A 20,130-nucleotide genomic window follows, 5' to 3' on the forward strand; every position below is an offset into this window, starting at 1 on the left:
TGGCATTTAAACTTCAGGTGTTTGAGGAAGATGCCCTTAGCTGGGAAGATAAACTGAACCGTATCATGGCACTCTTTGATGTCTGGATAGATGTCCAAAGACGATGGGTCTACCTGGAGGGTATCTTTACTGGTAGTGCTGACATCAAGCACTTGCTGCCCGTAGAGACCCAGCGGTTTCAGAGGTAGGTTTTTAACCCCTATATTCTCCTCTTGCCTCCCTCCTAGCACATTATGGACAGGTCTGCAACTTTGTAACTTTGGTGTAGTGCTCATGGAAGTTTGAATATTAATTGTATTTTTATCTAATTTGGCTGGATTTCAGTGCTGCTGTAGATCTAAGTCTGTGAAGCAAGCAAATATGCCGAGATGCCTGTAGATAAATATGGAAGAAAAAGGCATGTAAAACAGGCTGACATAGGAATTTTTAAATAATGATCATGGTTCAGACTGGTTGGGGATGGGTGTTTTTTGTTGCTGGTTTCAGCCAGCTACCTCAGGGCTTCTCCAGCACTGTGCCTATACAAAGCAGGCTTATCTCTATTGCCTCAGCTTTTATTGTCGACATCCAATGATGTGTTCTTTTTCTCTGCTTTTAAATGTATCTTTTCTTCCTCATTCATTCTAGACTCTTTCACTTGGCTCAAAGAATCAGATTTATGTAACTTTTCAGGAAATGAAGAAAGTTGACCTTCAGAAGTGGAATTTATAGATTTAGCATTGGAAATAAGTTAGATTACTATTGTCTGGAAGTAGATGGAGAGCTACTGTGAGAGTTTAAGCCTCCATTCCCTAGGACAGCCACAATGATTAGAGGGGTAGCAGTCATTTAGAAATAACTTTGGAGTTCTATAGACTTCTGGTTACTTGGTTTGCACTAAGGTACTGTGTCATTTCCTTTGCAGCATCAGTACTGAATTTCTGGCACTCATGAAAAAGGTGTCCAAATCTCCACTTGTGATGGATGTTCTTAACATTCAAGGTGTGCAGAGGTCACTAGAGAGACTGGCAGACTTGCTTGGGAAGATCCAGAAGGCACTGGGAGAATACTTGGAAAGGGAGAGGTCCTCCTTCCCTCGGTAAGAAGCTGACTTCAGTTGGTTGCTGAAGTAAAATAATTTGTTTCTGTACAGGAGCAGCATATTTTGTAAAGCCTCTGCCAATTTTTTATGTATTTCATATATAAATAAACATTAAAATGTGAAATGTTATAAAAATAAAAGATGTTCTGACCATATAAATTCATGTCCTTTATATACAGACTATAGTCATAGCTACTTCTCGGGAAGTGGAACTAAAACTTCCTGTACTTAATCATTCATGGCTGGTTATGACTCTAAAATTCCTCAAGGAACTATTTCAGCTGTTTTCTGTAAACTTACAGATTAGATTAACTGCTAGATTTTTGCATTTGGTTTGTGACAGTGTGTAAACTGTCACAATCAAGTATTTAAATTGTTTTCCTACTTGCCTATGCTTTTCTGCAGCATGAGAGAGAGTAAGCGTGTAACTCCACGTAAGAAGATACCATGTTTTTCCTACATACCTAATACACTTAGTTCAATGTCAAGCACTGCTATGGATCTTTTGGGTGGATAGTATGGAGCTCCTAGTATGGAGCATGTATGCATCTTTTGCTATGTGGTACAGACCATTAGAGCTGAGGCTTAAGCTTAGAACTGAGCTTTAACTTCTGGCATATTTACGGTTCTTGAGCCCTAACCATATCGGGGAAGGACGCATCAATTATTCCCAGATAATGACCATCTGTGAAGAATAAATAAATAATAATTGATAGTTGCAGTTGTGATATTGATCTTACTTTATCTAATTAATAGGTTTTATTTTGTTGGTGATGAAGACTTGCTTGAAATTATTGGAAACAGCAAAAACGTTGCCAAACTGCAGAAGCACTTCAAGAAAATGTTTGCTGGCGTTTCTAGCATAATTCTCAATGAAGATAACTCGGTGGTCCTGGGAATCTCCTCACGTGAAGGAGAGGAGGTATAGCTGCGGTTGTTTGGGGGTTTTGTTTTGTTGTTGTTCACATACTTACACACTTTTTATTAAAAAACAAGAATTGACTTAAATCTAACTCTTGCAGGTGCTGTTCAAAACACCTGTCTCCATCACAGAACATCCCAAGATCAATGAGTGGCTCACGCTTGTTGAGAGAGAAATGAGAGTGACCCTTGCTAAACTGCTTGCAGAGTCTGTTACTGAAGTAGAAATCTTTGGTAAAGCAACTTCAATTGATCCAGCAGTCTACATCTCTTGGATTGACAAATACCAGGTATCAATATGGATCACTTAAACATATTGTAGCTTCATTATTGTAGTGAGAACAATTGTCTGATGAGGATTTTCGTTACACAGGCTCAGCTTGTTGTCCTGTCAGCCCAGATTGCATGGTCAGAGAATGTTGAGTCAGCCCTCAATGGTATGGGTGGAGGTGGGGACAGCAGTCCTCTCCACTCTGTGCTAGCCAACGTTGAGGTCACACTCAATGTCCTAGCGGACTCTGTGTTGATGGAGCAGCCACCCCTTCGCAGAAGGAAACTGGAACACTTGGTAAGTAATAACCTCTTTTCATCTTCTAGGTTAACAGGTGAGCTTTTTTAAAGATTTAATGAAGAGGTTAGCTAGTCTAAGATTATTATTTCTTATTTCAGGAAGTCCTGGTCCTGCAGGTGGTGGTAGCTGTTAACTCTAATCAATTTAGTGCATGATAGCATGTTATAAACTAGATCACTGAGTTGATAGTCAGACTAACTCTTCTAAATGCAGAAGCCATTAATTGATCTTTATTTTTCATTGAAAGATACAACATCTTACTATCTAAAGTGTCTCAGCTGCCCTTACCTGCTTTAATTTGTAGATAAGGATTGAGAGGGAAAAAGTAAAATCATCCTGGGCTAATCTTTTACACTCTAAAAGGAAAAAATCTGGTCCATTTTAAGAGTTAGTTCATAGTTTCTGGCAGGAGAAATACCTAATTTAGTGGTATAATGGCTTAACAGCCTAACTGTAGACAGGACTAAATTTGCTGAAGGCTGGATAAGTCCCTAACAAGAACAGTTAACATAATCTTAGTTTTGTCTTCATAGTAACAGATTTTAAGCTAGATGCTGCTGGGGGGTTGTGATTTCTGAGTGAAGGCAATTCTGTTCTAAAAAGCAGTAGAATCCCTGGCTTCGTTGGTTGTGTTGCTGTGATCTAAGAAGTTGCTTTGTTCTTCAGATTACCGAGTTGGTACACCAGAGAGATGTTACAAGATCACTGATCAAAAGCAAAATTGACAACTCCAAGTCCTTTGAGTGGCTTAGCCAAATGCGGTTCTACTTTGACCCAAAACAGACAGATGTGTTGCAACAGCTCTCCATTCAGATGGCAAATGCCAAATTCAACTATGGTTTTGAGTACCTTGGTGTTCAAGATAAACTAGTACAGACTCCTCTTACTGACCGCTGTTACCTGACAATGACTCAAGCTCTGGAGGCAAGACTTGGAGGATCACCATTTGGTAAGTTTGTACCAAAGTAAAACTAACACATCAGACAAGTACTTAAGTTCCTATCCTCTGTAATTTATAGCTTTAATATAAACATTGAGAATTGTTGTAACTAAGATATTGAAGAACGAACAATCTTTTGGAGGAGCAGTTTTATGTTTTATTGAACTCTGTTGTAAGGGACCGCATAATATGCCAAAAAGCAGATTCTGATGGATGGGCTGTGTTACCTCATGCTGTAAGTACTGAAAAACGTCTGTCTTGCTTCAAAAATAGGTCCTGCTGGTACTGGTAAAACAGAATCTGTTAAGGCTCTTGGACATCAGCTTGGCCGGTTTGTGTTGGTTTTCAACTGTGATGAGACATTTGACTTCCAGGTAAATCATTTCATTTTTAAAAATATAGTCTCTGCTGATGAGCATTAGGAGTCTCTTCAGAACTCTACAACAGCCAGCACTGTTTACTTTCGAAATAATTACCTATAACATTTAGCTAAGCAGATACCTGTAAATTGTGCAGATGCTCTATCATTAAAAAATAAAAATAAAAAAGCAAAAATGGAGCAGTAAACTGGGGGAAGGTTTAGGAATTGTGGTTCTGTAGAAGCAAACAGAGGGAAGGGAAGAAGTAGAATGGGGTAGGGATGGCTAACTTTTGTGGACTCCACCTGTTGTTCCGTAGTCGTACCATACCCTGGCCATCCATTTTGCTGCTCTTAAATGCTTTTCAATTCTGATGTCCTTTTTGAGATGAGAGAACTAGAACTGTACCTGGTGTTCATAGTATGGGCAAGCAATGGATTATGCAGTGGACGTGTCTTGACTGTTTTGTGAAGATACTGTAGTATCAGATGTTTGCTGTTTTCTGTTACTACACGTGATACTGCAGTATCTTCACAAAAAAGTCAAGTCCACTGCATAATCTATTGCTTGCCCATAGTAGTAACAGAAAGCAGCATCTGAATGTCCATTTGAAGCTTTGTTATGACTCTTACAGTACTGTAAGATGGTAACCCATGTACAAATACAACTCCTTCCTACCTTTAGGGTGCGTATTATAAAGTGCTATTCTCTGTACCCTTTGCCTGTGCAGTTGGAACTTCAGTTAACTTTTCCTCTCCGCATGCAGGCAATGGGACGCATCTTTGTGGGGCTTTGCCAAGTAGGTGCATGGGGCTGCTTTGATGAGTTCAACAGACTGGAGGAACGTATGCTCTCTGCTGTTTCACAGCAAGTTCAGTGCATCCAGGAAGCCTTGCGAGAGCATTCCAACCCCAACTATGACAAAAGTATGTACCTGTTAATAGTGTTGTACTGCATCTCTAAACTGTCCTTCATGCTGTTCTGTTGCTCAGTTACGTTTCTCTGAAACAATTCAAGAATGAAGATGCTTTTTTGAAGTAGCTCTCAGCTGGTAAAAATCAAATAACTTCAGTTGCAGTTGAAGAGGACTTGCTGTTCATTACAGTAGCAAACTAAAATAGAATGCTAAAATTGTGATTTCTGTTGTCAGTTCAAGTGGTCACTGACTCAGTTGTAACTAAATGTATTGTGTTTTCAGCTGCAACACCTATTACCTGTGAGCTGCTGAACAAACAAGTCAAAGTGAGCCCTGACATGGCTATCTTCATCACTATGAACCCTGGCTATGCAGGCAGATCAAATCTGCCTGACAATTTGAAGAAGTTGTTCCGTAGCTTGGCAATGACAAAACCAGATCGTCAGCTGATTGCCCAAGTCATGTTGTACTCACAAGGTTTCCGTACAGCTGAAGTGCTTGCCAATAAGATTGTGCCATTCTTCAAGTGAGTAATATTTTTGATTCCATTCAGTAAAAACAGAATTAATTGTTCAAATCTGTAACGTTCTTTAACTCATTTACTGTACTCATTTACATGTTTTGCAGCATTCATTTTGAATAAACGATGACATACACTTTTTTGAATTTTCTGTCAGTCTCTATTGAAAATGAAATTGTATTTTACCTCTTTTGATTCTTAGGCTTTGTGATGAACAGCTGTCCTCTCAAAGTCACTATGATTTTGGCTTGAGAGCACTGAAGAGCGTACTGGTTAGCGCAGGTAATGTGAAGAGGGAGAGGATTCAGAAGATAAAGCGGGAGAAAGAAGAGCGTGGTGAAGTTGTGGATGAGGGAGAAATTGCTGAGAACTTACCAGAACAAGAGGTAATGTGTGTGTGAACTCCTAAATCTTGTGACAAAGTAGAGCATGCACACTGAACAGAGTTAATACTTGCAGAGCTAAGCGCTTAGTGTAAAGCCATGCAAGTGAAGTAATGTTAGTTGGAGAGGGTGATTTGATACCTTAGAAGCACTAAGTTAAAAAAAGAGTTGAATTTAGGAGACTATGGATGCGTAGTAGTGAAGGACTTACTCTTAGGAGGTGTTGTATTCATTACTTTTATTGGTGCTCAGTTCCTCTGCAGTTGATACTAAAAGCGTATTGAGGAGATCTAAGCAAATATAGTTGTATAAACCAGTAGCAGTCTATTGCATAGTTTCGAAATTGAAGCTCATCAATGATTGTTTTTACCAATACTAACTACTGCTGTTGAGGTTTGTAATAGAGCTGCCAATTTCTCATCTGATGCTCTACCATTAAAATATTTAGTCAAATATTCCTTGTCAAACTCATTCACCAAAGTAAACTTAACAAAAAATTTTACCCAAAACGTGACTTTCTCTGCAGATTCTGATCCAGAGTGTATGTGAAACTATGGTACCAAAACTGGTTGCAGAAGACATTCCATTGCTGTTCAGTCTCCTGTCTGATGTATTCCCTGGAGTGCAGTATCATCGTGGGGAGATGACAGCCTTGCGAGAGGAGCTTAAGAAAGTGTGTCAGGAAATGTACCTTACCTATGGTGATGGAGAAGAAGTTGGTGGCATGTGGGTTGAAAAGGTAAATTGTAAAACTGCAAATTTTTTTTTTTTTTTTTTTTTTTTTTTTTTTTTTTTTTTTGGAACAGAAATTAATGTATGCATAAGTCTAAACTTACTTTTTTATTATGAAAAGTGTTAGGGCTTTATTTCACTCCTTTAGGCAAGCAGTAATGTAGATGCCTAAGACTGACTGCAGAACTTCAGACTTAATTAAGAATTAATCACTTCTTCTGTCACAGGTTCTTCAGCTGTATCAAATTACACAGATAAATCACGGATTGATGATGGTTGGTCCCTCTGGAAGTGGAAAGAGTATGGCTTGGAGAGTGCTTCTGAAAGCCCTGGAACGGCTGGAGGGTGTGGAAGGTGTTGCTCATATTATTGATCCAAAAGCAATCAGCAAAGATCACCTTTATGGTACTTTGGATCCAAATACCAGAGAATGGACAGATGGCTTGTTTACACATGTTCTGAGAAAGTGAGTCTTTAGTAGCACAAATGAAAAAATAGCCAGTAAATTTGTGCTCTGAATAGTCTGCCCTTATTGAGCTTCCTTTCTGTTGTCTGTAAAACCACAATAAACGTTTCCTTCAATGCAGGATCATAGACAACGTGAGAGGTGAGCTGCAGAAACGTCAGTGGATTATCTTTGATGGTGATGTAGATCCTGAATGGGTTGAAAATTTGAACTCTGTTTTGGATGACAACAAACTACTAACTCTGCCAAATGGAGAACGTCTCAGCCTTCCGCCAAATGTAATGTTACTGCTTTCACACAATATTTACATATAAAATTTACTTTTACATACAAACTTAATTGCTTTTACTGTAATTCTACTAGTGCAGTCTTTATCCTCAGAAGCAGATTTGAGGTAGTTCTTTGCTGGAGTTAAGAGCTTTGGGAAAACAAACATTTCATGTTATGCTTAGTCTCATAAGACAAACTCCACGTTATATTAATAATCTAGGGTAGCAGTAATATTATGATGAACTTAGCACAGTGTTACGTTGCTGTTGACTCTTTAGAGGCTAAGTATAAATTATTTTTAAAGTTCTGTTGGTTGTTTGTTTCAGCTTCAAACTCTGTTTTAAATTTCTACTCTTTAGGTGCGTATCATGTTTGAGGTACAGGATCTGAAGTATGCCACTTTAGCTACTGTGTCAAGGTGTGGCATGGTCTGGTTCAGTGAGGATGTTCTCAGTACAGACATGATATTCAATAACTTCCTAGCCAGACTAAGAAGCATTCCTCTGGATGAAGGTGAGGAAGAAGCTCAGCGCAGGCGCAAGGGCAAAGAGGATGAAGGAGAAGAAGCAGCATCCCCAATGTTGCAGGTATGGGGTGGTTTAGAACACAAGGAGTAGAATTTACTTCAGACTTGTTACAGCCTGTAATAGAAAAGCTTTTTTTTTTTTTTTTTTTTTTCTGGAAGAGTATTAAAATATGATGCATTTCAAATCTTAAATAAATTACTCTTTGCTGCCTAGTAATCAGATAAGAAGCAAGTGCTTTCAGCAGTGTTTGTCTCCCCCAACAGATTCAAAGAGATGCTGCAACTATAATGCAGCCATATTTCACATCTAACGGCCTGGTGACTAAAGCACTTGAACATGCTTTCAAGTTGGAACACATTATGGATCTTACCCGCTTGCGCTGTCTTGGTTCTCTCTTCTCCATGTTGCATCAAGCTTGCCGCAACGTAGCCCAGTATAATGCTAATCATCCAGACTTTCCAATGCAGATAGATCAACTAGAACGTTATATTCAGGTAAATTTAACAGTGACTTCTGTATTTGGTGTGTCAGTATAGCAGTTAAATTGATTTATTATTCATTAAGCTGCATTCCATTATTATGCAAGTAATGGCTGCTTCTGCTTTCTACAGAGGTACTTGGTCTATGCAATACTCTGGTCTCTTTCTGGAGACAGTCGTCTGAAAATGAGAGCAGAGCTAGGAGAATATATTAGAAGAATCACCACGGTGCCACTGCCGACTGCACCCAACATACCTATAATTGACTATGAGGTAAAAACTTTCTTATGCTAGAAGCATTGCTGTTCTGTGTTCTTAGAAGCTTACATTATATTTCAGTGGTAAAATTCAAAAAAAAGGAATATAAAACCCTAAACTGTCCTGAATCTTACAGTTTCCGGCCTGTCTCTGAACAGTGGCATAAGCTTGCTGTTTAACTAATTGCATCAAATTTGATGCCACAAACTATTCTGAGATTAAAAAGCCCATTTTTAAGGCTGAACTGCATTCCTGTTCTGATCTGTCCAATCATGTTTCTGTGCTCCTAGGTGTCCATTACAGGTGAATGGGTGCCATGGCAATCCAAAGTTCCTCAAATTGAAGTTGAGACACACAAAGTTGCAGCTCCTGATGTTGTGGTACCAACCCTAGATACAGTTCGTCACGAAGCGTTGCTGTATACTTGGCTGGCAGAACATAAACCTCTAGTGCTCTGTGGCCCACCAGGTTCTGGGAAGACCATGACCCTCTTCAGTGCTCTCAGAGCCCTGCCTGATATGGAGGTATATCTTTGTGTGTGCTTGTATGAATTACAGAGAAATAACAAATCTCTGACCTTTTTAAAGATTAAAGCAGTCTTTGCCTAGTGTCTAAGTGATTTGCTAACCAGCTCTTCAGTGGAGCAAAAATAAAAAATATTTTGAGTAGAATCTAAATTCATGGCTCAAACTCCTTATCCAGAAAGCTACTTCTTTCTTATCCAGTTTCAATAATAGAAGAGCGTTTGTCCAAGTGGTATTTAAAAACCTTTAGTAATGTCCAAGAAGTGCTCTTCTGCTGCAGTGTATTTAGGTGGAATAACAATGATACAAAATTGTGAGGCTGTGTGTGCAGGGCCAAGCAGGAGGGGTTGCTGCATGGTAAATGGAGACTGCAGAGGGAAGCATAAGTATGTGGACATTATCCTGAGATACAGGTGACATACATACTTCTGCAAAAGTCAAGTATAACATACTTATTTCCAGGACTCTTAGTATCTTTTCTTTCAAGCTTTAGCATATTGTAACTATTTCTTTTCTCTTTACTATTCTTTAAGGTGGTTGGACTCAACTTTTCTAGTGCTACTACTCCAGAACTGCTCTTGAAAACTTTTGATCACTACTGTGAATACAGACGTACACCTAATGGAGTGGTTCTGGCTCCTGTGCAATTAGGAAAGTGGTTGGTGCTGTTCTGTGATGAAATTAACTTGCCAGACATGGATAAGTATGGCACGCAGAGAGTCATATCCTTCATTAGACAGGTTTGTTTTTCTTTGAAATTAACTGTTTCATGATACAGTTATCTTCCGGGAAAACTAATGCCACACTGACTGGGATATTTGTTTACTTTTCAGATGGTGGAACATGGAGGATTCTATCGTACATCAGACCAGACATGGGTGAAACTGGAGAGAATTCAGTTTGTTGGTGCATGTAATCCACCTACTGATCCTGGGAGAAAACCTCTCTCACACAGGTACTGTATTTAGTAACAGTTATATAGCTAAAGAGCAGGGCTACAAATTCAAGAACTGACTGTCGAGTCTGTTCGTAATATACTTGTTTAATATTAGCTATACTGAAGCTGTGTTCTTTGCTTTAAACTACTACTAGTTGGTTGTTAGCCAGTCAGTGGCCTTACGTTTCTTAAATAACCTGTCTGAAATAGCATGGATTACTTCAGGATGTTTTGTGACCTGAGTCAGACACTAAGGATCAGCCAAACAAACTGTAGTTACTGCTGAAAATTTTGAATCAAGCAGTGAATTAATTCTTGCAAAACTAATTGAAATATTGTAAACTGTAACTTGATCTTTTGGGGTATCTGACACACCGATCTATTAGATTTTTAAGACATGTTCCTGTGGTTTATGTGGACTATCCTGGACCAGCTTCACTTACTCAGATATATGGAACATTCAATCGTGCAATGCTGCGACTCATCCCATCGCTTCGCACATATGCAGAACCTCTCACTGCTGCTATGGTAGAATTCTACACAATGTCTCAGGTAACTGTTGAATACAGCCCCAAATCTGATTAGTCTTCCTTGTTGCAGAGGGCGTTTAATGTGCACTTAATGTGCATTGTTTGCCTTTCATGTGGATAATGTGTATAAGAACACAATTGCTTGAGTTGTGGTGAAAGCCACTGAATGAGGATGACAAAGCAATATCTTGCAACACAAGATATGCCTGTAAAAACGTGGCATAACTTCTGGATGCAGTAATTAACTATCTCAATTTTCAGGAGAGATTCACTCAAGACACACAGCCACACTACATCTATTCACCTCGTGAAATGACTCGATGGGTGAGAGGTATATTTGAAGCATTAAGACCACTAGAAACCTTACCAGTTGAAGGCCTTATCAGGATTTGGGCCCATGAAGCATTACGTCTCTTCCAAGACAGGTAAAATAAGCATAAGATGGTAAGAAAGATGCAAAATGAATTCTTCCCACTCCTTATCACATTTCCTTAGAAGACCAAACTGAAGCATGGTTACTGTTAAATGGCCAAAATACAAATTAGACTTTTTTTCCTTCAGTTGAACTTCACGCTTCTGAAAGTAGTTTCTAAGCTAACTAGAAGCATAGTGTAAGAGTAGTACTGCCGTGTGAGGTGACTATCTTTTCACAGAGGAGTTGTAGTTACTGACCTTTCTTCTTTATCCAGACTTGTGGAAGATGAGGAGAGGCGCTGGACTGATGAGAACATTGATACAGTTGCTCTGAAACACTTCCCCAACATTGACAAAGAAAAAGCTATGAGCAGACCAATCTTATACAGCAACTGGCTATCAAAGGTGAAGAGTGGGGGTAGAAATCTGAGCAGGGCTTTGCCACTGACCTATCTGGCTCTTATGACTGTGTTAATATAATCATTGTCCTTCGTTAATTAAACTAATCCATAAGAAGTTTGTTCTTTGATTATTTGAAGTGAATGCTGCCACAAAGTTAATAGGTATTATGCCAGTGATGCTATTGTAAGAGCTATCATCACTAGTTATAAAGGCAATATAAAATATTTTTCCAGAGTAGAGAGGAATACTCTCTACTGAGTGTTGCTGACAGATGTTGCATATGGAATCTGTTTGATAAAACAATGATCTTTGAACAACACTCATGTTGTAAATTTTATGGCAGACTGTTTCTGGTAGCATGCAGATACTCTGCTGGATTAGGACAAAGGTCCATCCAGCCTGCTACATATCTCTGTGACCAATAGTAAATGCCTAGGAAAGACTTTAAAATAACCATAGAAGGCCAAGTCTGTAGTGCTACTTCTCAGTCTCTTTGGTGACTGGCAACTCAGGTTCAACTTACTGTATGGCTAGTAGATTTAATGTTAAGCCCAGTGCTACTATGTGTAGTGCTCTAAGCTGTAGACATGCTCCTGTGCTAGTTAAATGCACAGGCATTCCTAAGCTTTTGTAGGGAATTGCTACATTATATGATACTCCAATACTTTTGTTTTCATCTATTCTAAATGGGTTCCTAAGCAAAATCCCATAATCTTAAATTCCATACTGTACTGATTGACTGTTCTAGGACTATATTCCAGTGGATCAGGAAGAGTTAAGAGACTACGTAAAAGCTAGGCTGAAAGTCTTCTATGAAGAAGAACTTGATGTACCACTTGTTCTGTTCAATGAAGTCTTGGATCACGTGTTAAGAATTGACCGGTAAGTTGAGACTGATGTTGTTCATATAAATGGTATCTAAAGAGTTGCTCTCAAATAGAGTAACCTTAGTTAAGCCTAAATAAGAGTGGAGCATGATCCTATTCTTGTCAACAGATCATCTAGCTCTAGCCTACAGATAACAGGATCCTGGCTGGAGAAGTGTGTTACCAGTTTTGGTGCTGACTTAGAAGTCTAGATGCTCAAGAAAAAATCTTCAGGAAGCTGGTAACACTGTCAGTCCAATATGCTTGGTTACGTTCTTTTTCAGAATTTTTCGTCAACCACAAGGCCATTTGCTGCTTATTGGAGTCAGCGGAGCAGGGAAGACAACCCTCTCAAGATTTGTTGCCTGGATGAACGGTTTGAGTGTCTACCAAATTAAGGTTGGCATACCTGCTTCACTTAACAAAAACTGTTGTTCAAAACTCATGCTTTTTAAATATTTATCTCTAAGCAATCTCATGAAAAGTTAAAATAAAATGTTAATAGCCAGTGTTTAATCTCATCAGGTTCATAGAAAATACACAGGTGAAGATTTTGATGAGGACCTGAGGACAGTATTGAGACGTTCTGGCTGTAAAAATGAAAAAATAGCTTTTATAATGGATGAGTCAAATGTACTGGATTCTGGATTCCTGGAGAGAATGAACACTCTTCTAGCCAATGGAGAGGTAAGAAGATCTTAAGTAAATATTTCAAGCATCTTTTTACAGCTATAAGCTACTACAAAACGCTCTTTTGCATTAGGTGCCTGGTCTCTTTGAAGGGGATGAATATGCCACTCTTATGACTCAGTGTAAAGAAGGAGCACAGAAAGAAGGCCTAATGCTAGATTCACATGAAGAACTCTACAAATGGTTCACTAGCCAAGTTATTCGTAATCTCCATGTTGTGTTCACCATGAATCCATCATCCGAGGGCCTGAAGGACAGGGCAGCTACCTCTCCTGCTCTCTTCAACAGGTAACTGCTGCATATTCAAAATACCTTACAAATACTATTAAAATTGTGCTTGTTGGGGAGGCTTAACAAATGCTTTGTATTTCAGGTGTGTCTTGAACTGGTTTGGAGACTGGTCAACTGAGGCACTATACCAAGTTGGCAAAGAGTTTACAAGCAAAATGGATCTTGAGAAACCAAATTATATTGTGCCTGATTACATGCCTGTTGTGTATGATAAGCTACCACAACCACCATCGCACAGGGAAGCTATCGTTAATAGTTGTGTGTTTGTTCATCAGACTCTTCATCAGGTAAGTTTTACTACAGTGATTAATTGGTGTTGATCTCCAGGTTAGAATGTCAAGTGCCTGTTTCAAAAAAAAACAAACCCCAAAACAACAACAACAAAAAAAAAAAACTGTGGTATTTGAATGGATTGAAAATCGGTGCATAATCTGTAGTTTCTTCATTCTTAAAGGCTAATGCTCGTCTGGCAAAGCGAGGAGGCAGAACCATGGCAATTACACCACGCCACTATTTGGATTTCATCAACCATTATGCCAACTTGTTCAATGAGAAACGAAGTGAATTAGAGGAACAGCAAATGCATTTGAATGTTGGCCTTAGAAAAATCAAGGAAACAGTTGATCAGGTTCATATCTTTACAACTTTGCCTTTTATAAGCCTGGCAGAGCTACTAAATGAGTCTCCATGCTTAGTCTGAATTCTCACATCTTACAATCCATCTCAGGTGGAAGAACTACGGCGTGACCTAAGAATAAAGAGTCAGGAGCTGGAAGTGAAGAATGCAGCAGCCAATGACAAGCTGAAAAAGATGGTGAAAGATCAGCAAGAAGCTGAGAAGAAAAAGGTAAGAATCTTTGTTGAATCTCTGTGAATAGTAAATGTTCTTATTGGTAAAATATTACAGGCTGCAGAGCAACTACTTGAGGAAATTCAACTTCTGAAAAGCAGCTCTTTGTGGAATTTTCTCCTAGGTCATGAGCCAGGAGATCCAGGAACAGCTGCACAAGCAGCAGGAGGTGATTGCAGACAAGCAGATGAGTGTGAAAGAAGATCTTGACAAAGTAGAGCCAGCTGTCATTGAAGCTCAGAATGGTACAGTACCTGCAGAGATGATGGTCTATGATTGGACCTATAACCAAAGTCAATGGGAACATGTGTTAGTGGGGTTTGAGTTGGTCCTTTCTAACTAAAGCATATAGGCTGATAATTGAGATGCCTTTATGGTTGGCTGCTTCCTCTCTGGCAAACCAGCTTTAATTGTTCCATCTATGTATTTATGAAGAAGGCTCATAGTCTGAAGGACTCTGCTTATTACTTCATAGGTAAGGTGACAGTGAAGCTGTGCCTTCATGAAATTGTAGAGGAAACATTGCTTACATAAACTTCAAGAGAATTGTTTTTAGGCAGTAGGATAGACTGGCTGTGGCCAGTTGGTAGGTTGACATTCACAGAAGCTTATCTTATGATGCAATAGGTCGAATGTTATCCACTAGTATTTGCTTCTCTAATAACCGTGAATTCCTTTGAGAAGCTTGAAACTTCTTTACAGATCCAAGATATTTTAACAGACTTTGCTAATTGTTTGTTTTCCTCCCAATGAAAATTCATCGTCTTTCTGGCACTGGTTAGCTGTGAAGTCGATAAAGAAACAGCACCTGGTAGAGGTGCGTTCTATGGCTAACCCACCAGCAGCGGTGAAGCTGGCATTGGAGTCCATCTGCCTACTGTTGGGTGAAAGTACAACTGACTGGAAACAAATACGTTCAGTCATTATGAGAGAAAACTTCATTCCAACGATCGTTAACTTTTCTGCTGAAGAAATCAGGTAAAATGCAAGTGTGAATTATGTGAATAAACTACTCACAAAGACATGGAAGGTCATCTTGGACTTTTCCTCTGTCCAAGTAATTGCTTTAATAGAATTTTGCTTCTTCTGAGACTATCTTAGTTCTGCATGTAATGAATGTACAGGTGAGGTGGGAAACAGGCTACTGGGCCAAAGATGCAAATCAGGACAAAACAGCTGGTTTTAGCTCATTTTGGCATACTTGCAAAGTAGTATGTTCCTGTCAAAGCCCTATTACTAGTTGAAAGTACTGAGTAATGCTAAAAACTTGTTAAATGTTGTAATTTCTAAAACATCTTCAACTAATTAAAATATCTCAGCTGCTAGTCAGCAAAACTACTAGAAATTGTTTTTGCCAAATGTGGACAGTAGACCAGATAATGGGATACTTGACATCTTTGCGTTGACATCCAATGTACTGAATCTGTCTCTAAAAACTTTTCCTTTGCAGTGATGCCATCCGGGAGAAGATGAAGAAAAACTATTTGTCAAATCCAAGTTACAACTACGAAATTGTAAACAGAGCTTCATTGGCCTGTGGGCCTATGGTGAAATGGGCAATTGCACAGGTAAAGTGACTGAATGCAACCTGAATTTGATACTGTCAGAGTCTGAAGGCTCTTAGTTTAACAGTATTCAGCTAAATACAGCAAGCTATGTTGCTCAAAAATAATTGGTAGAAGGTTCAGGTGAATGCACATGGGTTCTGTAGTACTGTGCCAGAGAACTAATAGTCAGTTGTGATGCACATTTTGCAATCAGAAGCTTAGGGTTACAGTAAACACTAGCTAATGATTTCTCTATCTCTTGTCATCCTTTAATAGTACGAGACAATTATTTCTTGTTTCTGGAAGACAAATGCTAGAAAATACACTGCAGTCCTCTTAACGAAACTTTCACAGTTTCTGTCTTGCTTCAGAATGGGGCATATTCCCACACAGCTTTGTCAAAGACTTACAGATGGAGGTTTTTTTTTTAAAAAAAAAAAAGCTTGACTAGTTTCCTAAAGGAATAGGCTTTGGGGAAGGAGCCTTCATGCTGAGATACCTAAGGATGGGTTACTGACCTGCTGGCGTTCAGCACAGTAGTATGTTTGTTTTTAAAGCTGTGCCTGCTGTGAATGACAGTGGCATGTAAAGGTAGAACCTATTATCAGGACTCAAGCTAATTGACTGGTTCTGTGGCTTGACAGTGCTGGGGTTTTTGTGTTTTTTTTTTTTGTTTGTTTTTTAACCAAGATAAAGGCAGATTAGGTCAGTATCAGTATGGAGACCCAATTGTACATGTATTCAAAACAGTGCTGCACACTATTTCAGATTCCATTCATGTGGTCTAAACCTTTCAAATGTCTTGCTGTGAGTCTACAGAGGAGCAAAAAGAGCAATTAGTATTACGTCTGGACCTGGTTTAAACTGAAGTCTTAGTGAACAATAGACAATCTAAGTTTATGTTAAGTACCTGTTAATTCTTCTATAGATCACAAGTACTTAAGCTTGAAAAGATGCAATCAGTAGTATATGCCTGAATGCTGTGATCCTTATTAACACATTTTATTTTAGATAATGTAAATCCCTATTTATTGTTTACAGCTGAACTATGCTGATATGTTGAAAAGAGTAGAACCTCTACGTAATGAACTGCAGAAACTGGAGAATGATGCCAAAGACAACCAACAGAAAGCAAATGAAGTGGAACAGATGATCCGTGATCTTGAGGCCAGCATTGCACGTTACAAAGAGGAATATGCAGTACTGATTTCGGAGGCACAAGCTATTAAGGCAGACTTGGCTGCTGTAGAAGCGAAAGTAAGACTCTGTTACATAATAGCAACTTTCTATTCTTTCAATTTTGATAGTCAGAAATGGAACTATTTTTCAAACTTGCATTTATTGAACAAACCTGGCTGCTTCTGCTAGCACACTTGGGCTATCTGTTTCATCCCTGGGTCTCATGAAGCTTCTTAAGCTATTGAAACCTTGCTAGAGATAGAAATACCAATTCATGTTGCCAGTTGGCCATCCAAACAGCACATGTCAGGCTGAAAATAAGTGGGAAGCCCTTGGAAGACAGAAATAGTCATGGATGTACTGTAATATCTTAACAGGACTTCTTTACGTTTTTAAAACTTTTCAATGTCCTTGATCTAATTATTAACGTGCTATTATGCAAGTACTTTTGCTTTTAAGCTCTTCAACATGACAGTGGAATACCAACGTAATAAGTTAACACTGAAGTGAAGGAACACAATTCATTTTCAAGCTTTTCAGTTTAAGTTGAGCCTTGACTCAACGTAACTCTCCCCAGAATAAGTACTGTGACAGTGCATCACCTAAAGAGACTATGTCACCATTTTTTTTTTCCAGGTAAACCGTAGTACAGCTCTTTTGAAAAGTCTCTCTGCTGAACGTGAACGATGGGAGAAGACAAGTGAAACTTTCAAGAACCAGATGTCCACTATTGCAGGAGACTGCTTGCTTTCAGGAGCTTTTATTGCTTATGCTGGTTACTTTGATCAGCAGATGCGTCAGAACTTGTTCACTACATGGTCTCACCATTTGCAGCAAGCAAATATCCAGGTAATGATAGGGTCACGACGGCATAATCATAAATCAAATTACTGCAACAGTTTAAAGCTTAAAACTTTTAAGTAGAGAATGGAGCTTTTGCAAAAAGTTATCTTGTAGAGCTGCTTTTACTCAAAATATCTTCACCAGATAGGTGGAGAATCTTAAGTCATATACTAACGACGTGGTGCTTTTCAGTTCCGTACAGACATTGCAAGAACTGAGTACCTTTCCAATGCAGATGAGCGGCTTCGCTGGCAAGCAAGTTCTCTACCTGCAGATGACCTGTGCACTGAGAATGCCATCATGCTCAAGCGATTTAATAGGTATTTCATTCTAGGATACGGAATTCTAAAACAATGTTCTTGCAGGCTGGTTTTTTGAACCTATCAAAGAATCACAGTAACTCCTTGAAAGCACTGAGTTTCACTGTTGTAAGAGATTTTAATATTTGTGAAAGTTAGTTTCAGCTATTTGAAAGTAAGCACTCATCTCTGCTTGCATTTTTACTGTGCTTAGCTGTTGCTTAAACTGAAGCTGTTTTGTTGTCCAAATACAAACTGACCTTTGAGAACTCCAGAAGAAAGTAAGCCATTGAACCTGGACAACTGATTTCTGCAATATAGAAGTCTAAAGACTTGTATATAGACTTGTGAAGAGTTGAGACTAATAATGCTGCCTAACTTCATAAAACTGCTTAAAGGTTGTCTGCAATCAAAACCTAAATGATGGAAGTGTTTTATTACTAACTTAGGTATCCATTGATCATTGATCCCTCTGGACAAGCTACAGAGTTTATCATGAATGAATATAAAGACCGTAAGATAACTCGTACTAGTTTCTTGGATGATGCTTTCAGGAAGAACTTGGAAAGTGCATTGAGATTTGGCAACCCTCTTCTGGTTCAGGTTAGTTGTGTGATCATGTAGAAACTGTTTATAAGTCTTCGATTCTATCTTGTGTACAAGAAAAGTTTGGACTTGCTTTGTTAGTAACATGCAAGTAACTACATTTTCAAACCGTAATTTAATGGGATAACCAATACTGAGTAGTAAGTGAGGTATTAATCCTGAGGAAACTATAATCAGTGAGGTAAGCCGTCAAAAGGAGATGAGTATGTTTTCCCTTTTCCACCATTTTATGGTTAAATGCTTTTGTTTTTAAATGATCTACCTCCAGTCTCTAAAATGACTTAACACCTGCATGTCTGTTACTTAGTTCTCATATACCATTTTTTCTTCTGTGGAAGACGTCCTGGTTAAAATATTGGCTAGTATCACTAGTTATCCAGAATTAAATCTGCTTTGAATAGCAGGAAGATGTTTTAGTAATATAAAGTAGTAGTCAGTCTTTTGTACAGTTGCTTTTAATTTCTGAGATGAATTATTTTAGTTTCTTTGCACAGAAGTAGAAGAAAGAATGGTTGGCTCACAAGTGAGGATCAGTAACTGCGTTGCTTGTGCTGCAAAGAGGACCTATTATACGTCAAAGCAACTAGACCATTAGCAGTACTGTTAATGATCTGTGTGGTTACAGCCTAAACTTCTAGGATTCTGTATGGTTATGGCCTAAACTTTGTGCTTATGTAGCTAAACTACAAACCTGAAGTGGAAATACCCCCTGAATGTGATCCATGTTCCAAAACAACTGCAAATGGACTTCTGCTAGCGCTTAAGCCTCATTTGGATCAGGATTTTTAGCTTGAGACATTTTGAAGTGAGTACCAGACTAATATGTTCCTTCTTTTAGGATGTGGAGAGCTATGATCCAGTTCTGAATCCTGTTCTGAATCGTGAAGTCCGGAGAACTGGAGGCAGAGTTCTGATTACCCTGGGAGACCAAGATATTGACTTGTCACCGTCCTTTGTTATCTTCCTCTCCACCAGAGATCCAACAGTAAGTAAAACTCAGAGCTATCCTGTTTGCAGAAATGGTATGCCAGAGAGCTGAAAAATGTTTCTTACGTTTACTGTGATAGGTTGAATTCCCACCAGATCTCTGCTCTCGTGTTACATTTGTGAACTTCACAGTAACTCGCAGCAGCCTACAGAGCCAGTGTTTGAATGAGGTCCTGAAAGCGGAAAGACCAGATGTTGATGAAAAACGCTCTGATCTCCTCAAGCTTCAAGGTATGTTTCTCAGAATTACAGTAACTTCATCCTGTTATCAAAAAATACAGTGATTTAGCTTTCATACATCTGTAAAGTATCTTTATAGCTGATGCTCTTGCTTTCTTCAGGGTGTCCAATGGCAAAGCATATATAGGTCATACAGTCCATAAAGGCTAACAGATCTGTACCATATATAACCTAGTTTTTGTTCTAATTAAGGTGAATTTCAGCTGCGCTTGCGTCAGTTGGAAAAATCCCTGCTGCAGGCGCTCAATGAAGTGAAGGGACGTATCCTGGATGATGACACCATCATTACTACTCTTGAGAACCTGAAGAAGGAAGCAGCAGAGGTCACTAGAAAAGTAGAAGAGACTGATATTGTCATGCAAGAAGTAGAGACCGTCTCCCAGCAGTACTTGCCCCTCTCTACAGCATGCAGCAGTATATACTTTACTATGGAATCACTGAAACAGGTAGGATGAGCTCTTCTCCCTACCAGAAGCTTCATGTATTTCCTATTCAAAGCTTA

General features: G+C 38.9%; 1 protein-coding gene across 1 annotated transcript in view; it reads left to right on the forward strand.

The window, feature by feature from the left end:
• Positions 1 to 20,130, forward strand: part of DYNC1H1 (dynein cytoplasmic 1 heavy chain 1) — a 44,625-nt gene that overhangs the window by 14,159 nt on the left and 10,336 nt on the right. The window contains exons 22-60 of the mRNA XM_062576715.1: positions 18 to 184; positions 905 to 1,078; positions 1,838 to 2,003; positions 2,104 to 2,292; positions 2,376 to 2,570; positions 3,240 to 3,522; positions 3,787 to 3,887; positions 4,639 to 4,798; positions 5,071 to 5,314; positions 5,511 to 5,694; positions 6,218 to 6,430; positions 6,651 to 6,889; positions 7,011 to 7,167; positions 7,519 to 7,746; positions 7,950 to 8,180; positions 8,298 to 8,438; positions 8,714 to 8,947; positions 9,481 to 9,687; positions 9,781 to 9,902; positions 10,271 to 10,436; positions 10,676 to 10,839; positions 11,104 to 11,233; positions 11,979 to 12,112; positions 12,381 to 12,495; positions 12,622 to 12,783; positions 12,860 to 13,074; positions 13,160 to 13,364; positions 13,532 to 13,705; positions 13,805 to 13,924; positions 14,052 to 14,172; positions 14,710 to 14,905; positions 15,378 to 15,495; positions 16,516 to 16,731; positions 17,290 to 17,502; positions 17,689 to 17,816; positions 18,245 to 18,398; positions 19,240 to 19,386; positions 19,469 to 19,619; positions 19,821 to 20,074. Of these exons, the coding sequence (XP_062432699.1) occupies positions 18 to 184; positions 905 to 1,078; positions 1,838 to 2,003; positions 2,104 to 2,292; positions 2,376 to 2,570; positions 3,240 to 3,522; positions 3,787 to 3,887; positions 4,639 to 4,798; positions 5,071 to 5,314; positions 5,511 to 5,694; positions 6,218 to 6,430; positions 6,651 to 6,889; positions 7,011 to 7,167; positions 7,519 to 7,746; positions 7,950 to 8,180; positions 8,298 to 8,438; positions 8,714 to 8,947; positions 9,481 to 9,687; positions 9,781 to 9,902; positions 10,271 to 10,436; positions 10,676 to 10,839; positions 11,104 to 11,233; positions 11,979 to 12,112; positions 12,381 to 12,495; positions 12,622 to 12,783; positions 12,860 to 13,074; positions 13,160 to 13,364; positions 13,532 to 13,705; positions 13,805 to 13,924; positions 14,052 to 14,172; positions 14,710 to 14,905; positions 15,378 to 15,495; positions 16,516 to 16,731; positions 17,290 to 17,502; positions 17,689 to 17,816; positions 18,245 to 18,398; positions 19,240 to 19,386; positions 19,469 to 19,619; positions 19,821 to 20,074 (6,918 nt within the window). The remainder of the gene's footprint in view (positions 1 to 17; positions 185 to 904; positions 1,079 to 1,837; positions 2,004 to 2,103; positions 2,293 to 2,375; positions 2,571 to 3,239; positions 3,523 to 3,786; positions 3,888 to 4,638; positions 4,799 to 5,070; positions 5,315 to 5,510; positions 5,695 to 6,217; positions 6,431 to 6,650; positions 6,890 to 7,010; positions 7,168 to 7,518; positions 7,747 to 7,949; positions 8,181 to 8,297; positions 8,439 to 8,713; positions 8,948 to 9,480; positions 9,688 to 9,780; positions 9,903 to 10,270; positions 10,437 to 10,675; positions 10,840 to 11,103; positions 11,234 to 11,978; positions 12,113 to 12,380; positions 12,496 to 12,621; positions 12,784 to 12,859; positions 13,075 to 13,159; positions 13,365 to 13,531; positions 13,706 to 13,804; positions 13,925 to 14,051; positions 14,173 to 14,709; positions 14,906 to 15,377; positions 15,496 to 16,515; positions 16,732 to 17,289; positions 17,503 to 17,688; positions 17,817 to 18,244; positions 18,399 to 19,239; positions 19,387 to 19,468; positions 19,620 to 19,820; positions 20,075 to 20,130) is intronic.

This window comes from Rhea pennata, chromosome 5 (assembly GCF_028389875.1).
Source record: "Rhea pennata isolate bPtePen1 chromosome 5, bPtePen1.pri, whole genome shotgun sequence".
NCBI classification, from domain to species: Eukaryota; Metazoa; Chordata; class Aves; order Rheiformes; family Rheidae; genus Rhea; species Rhea pennata.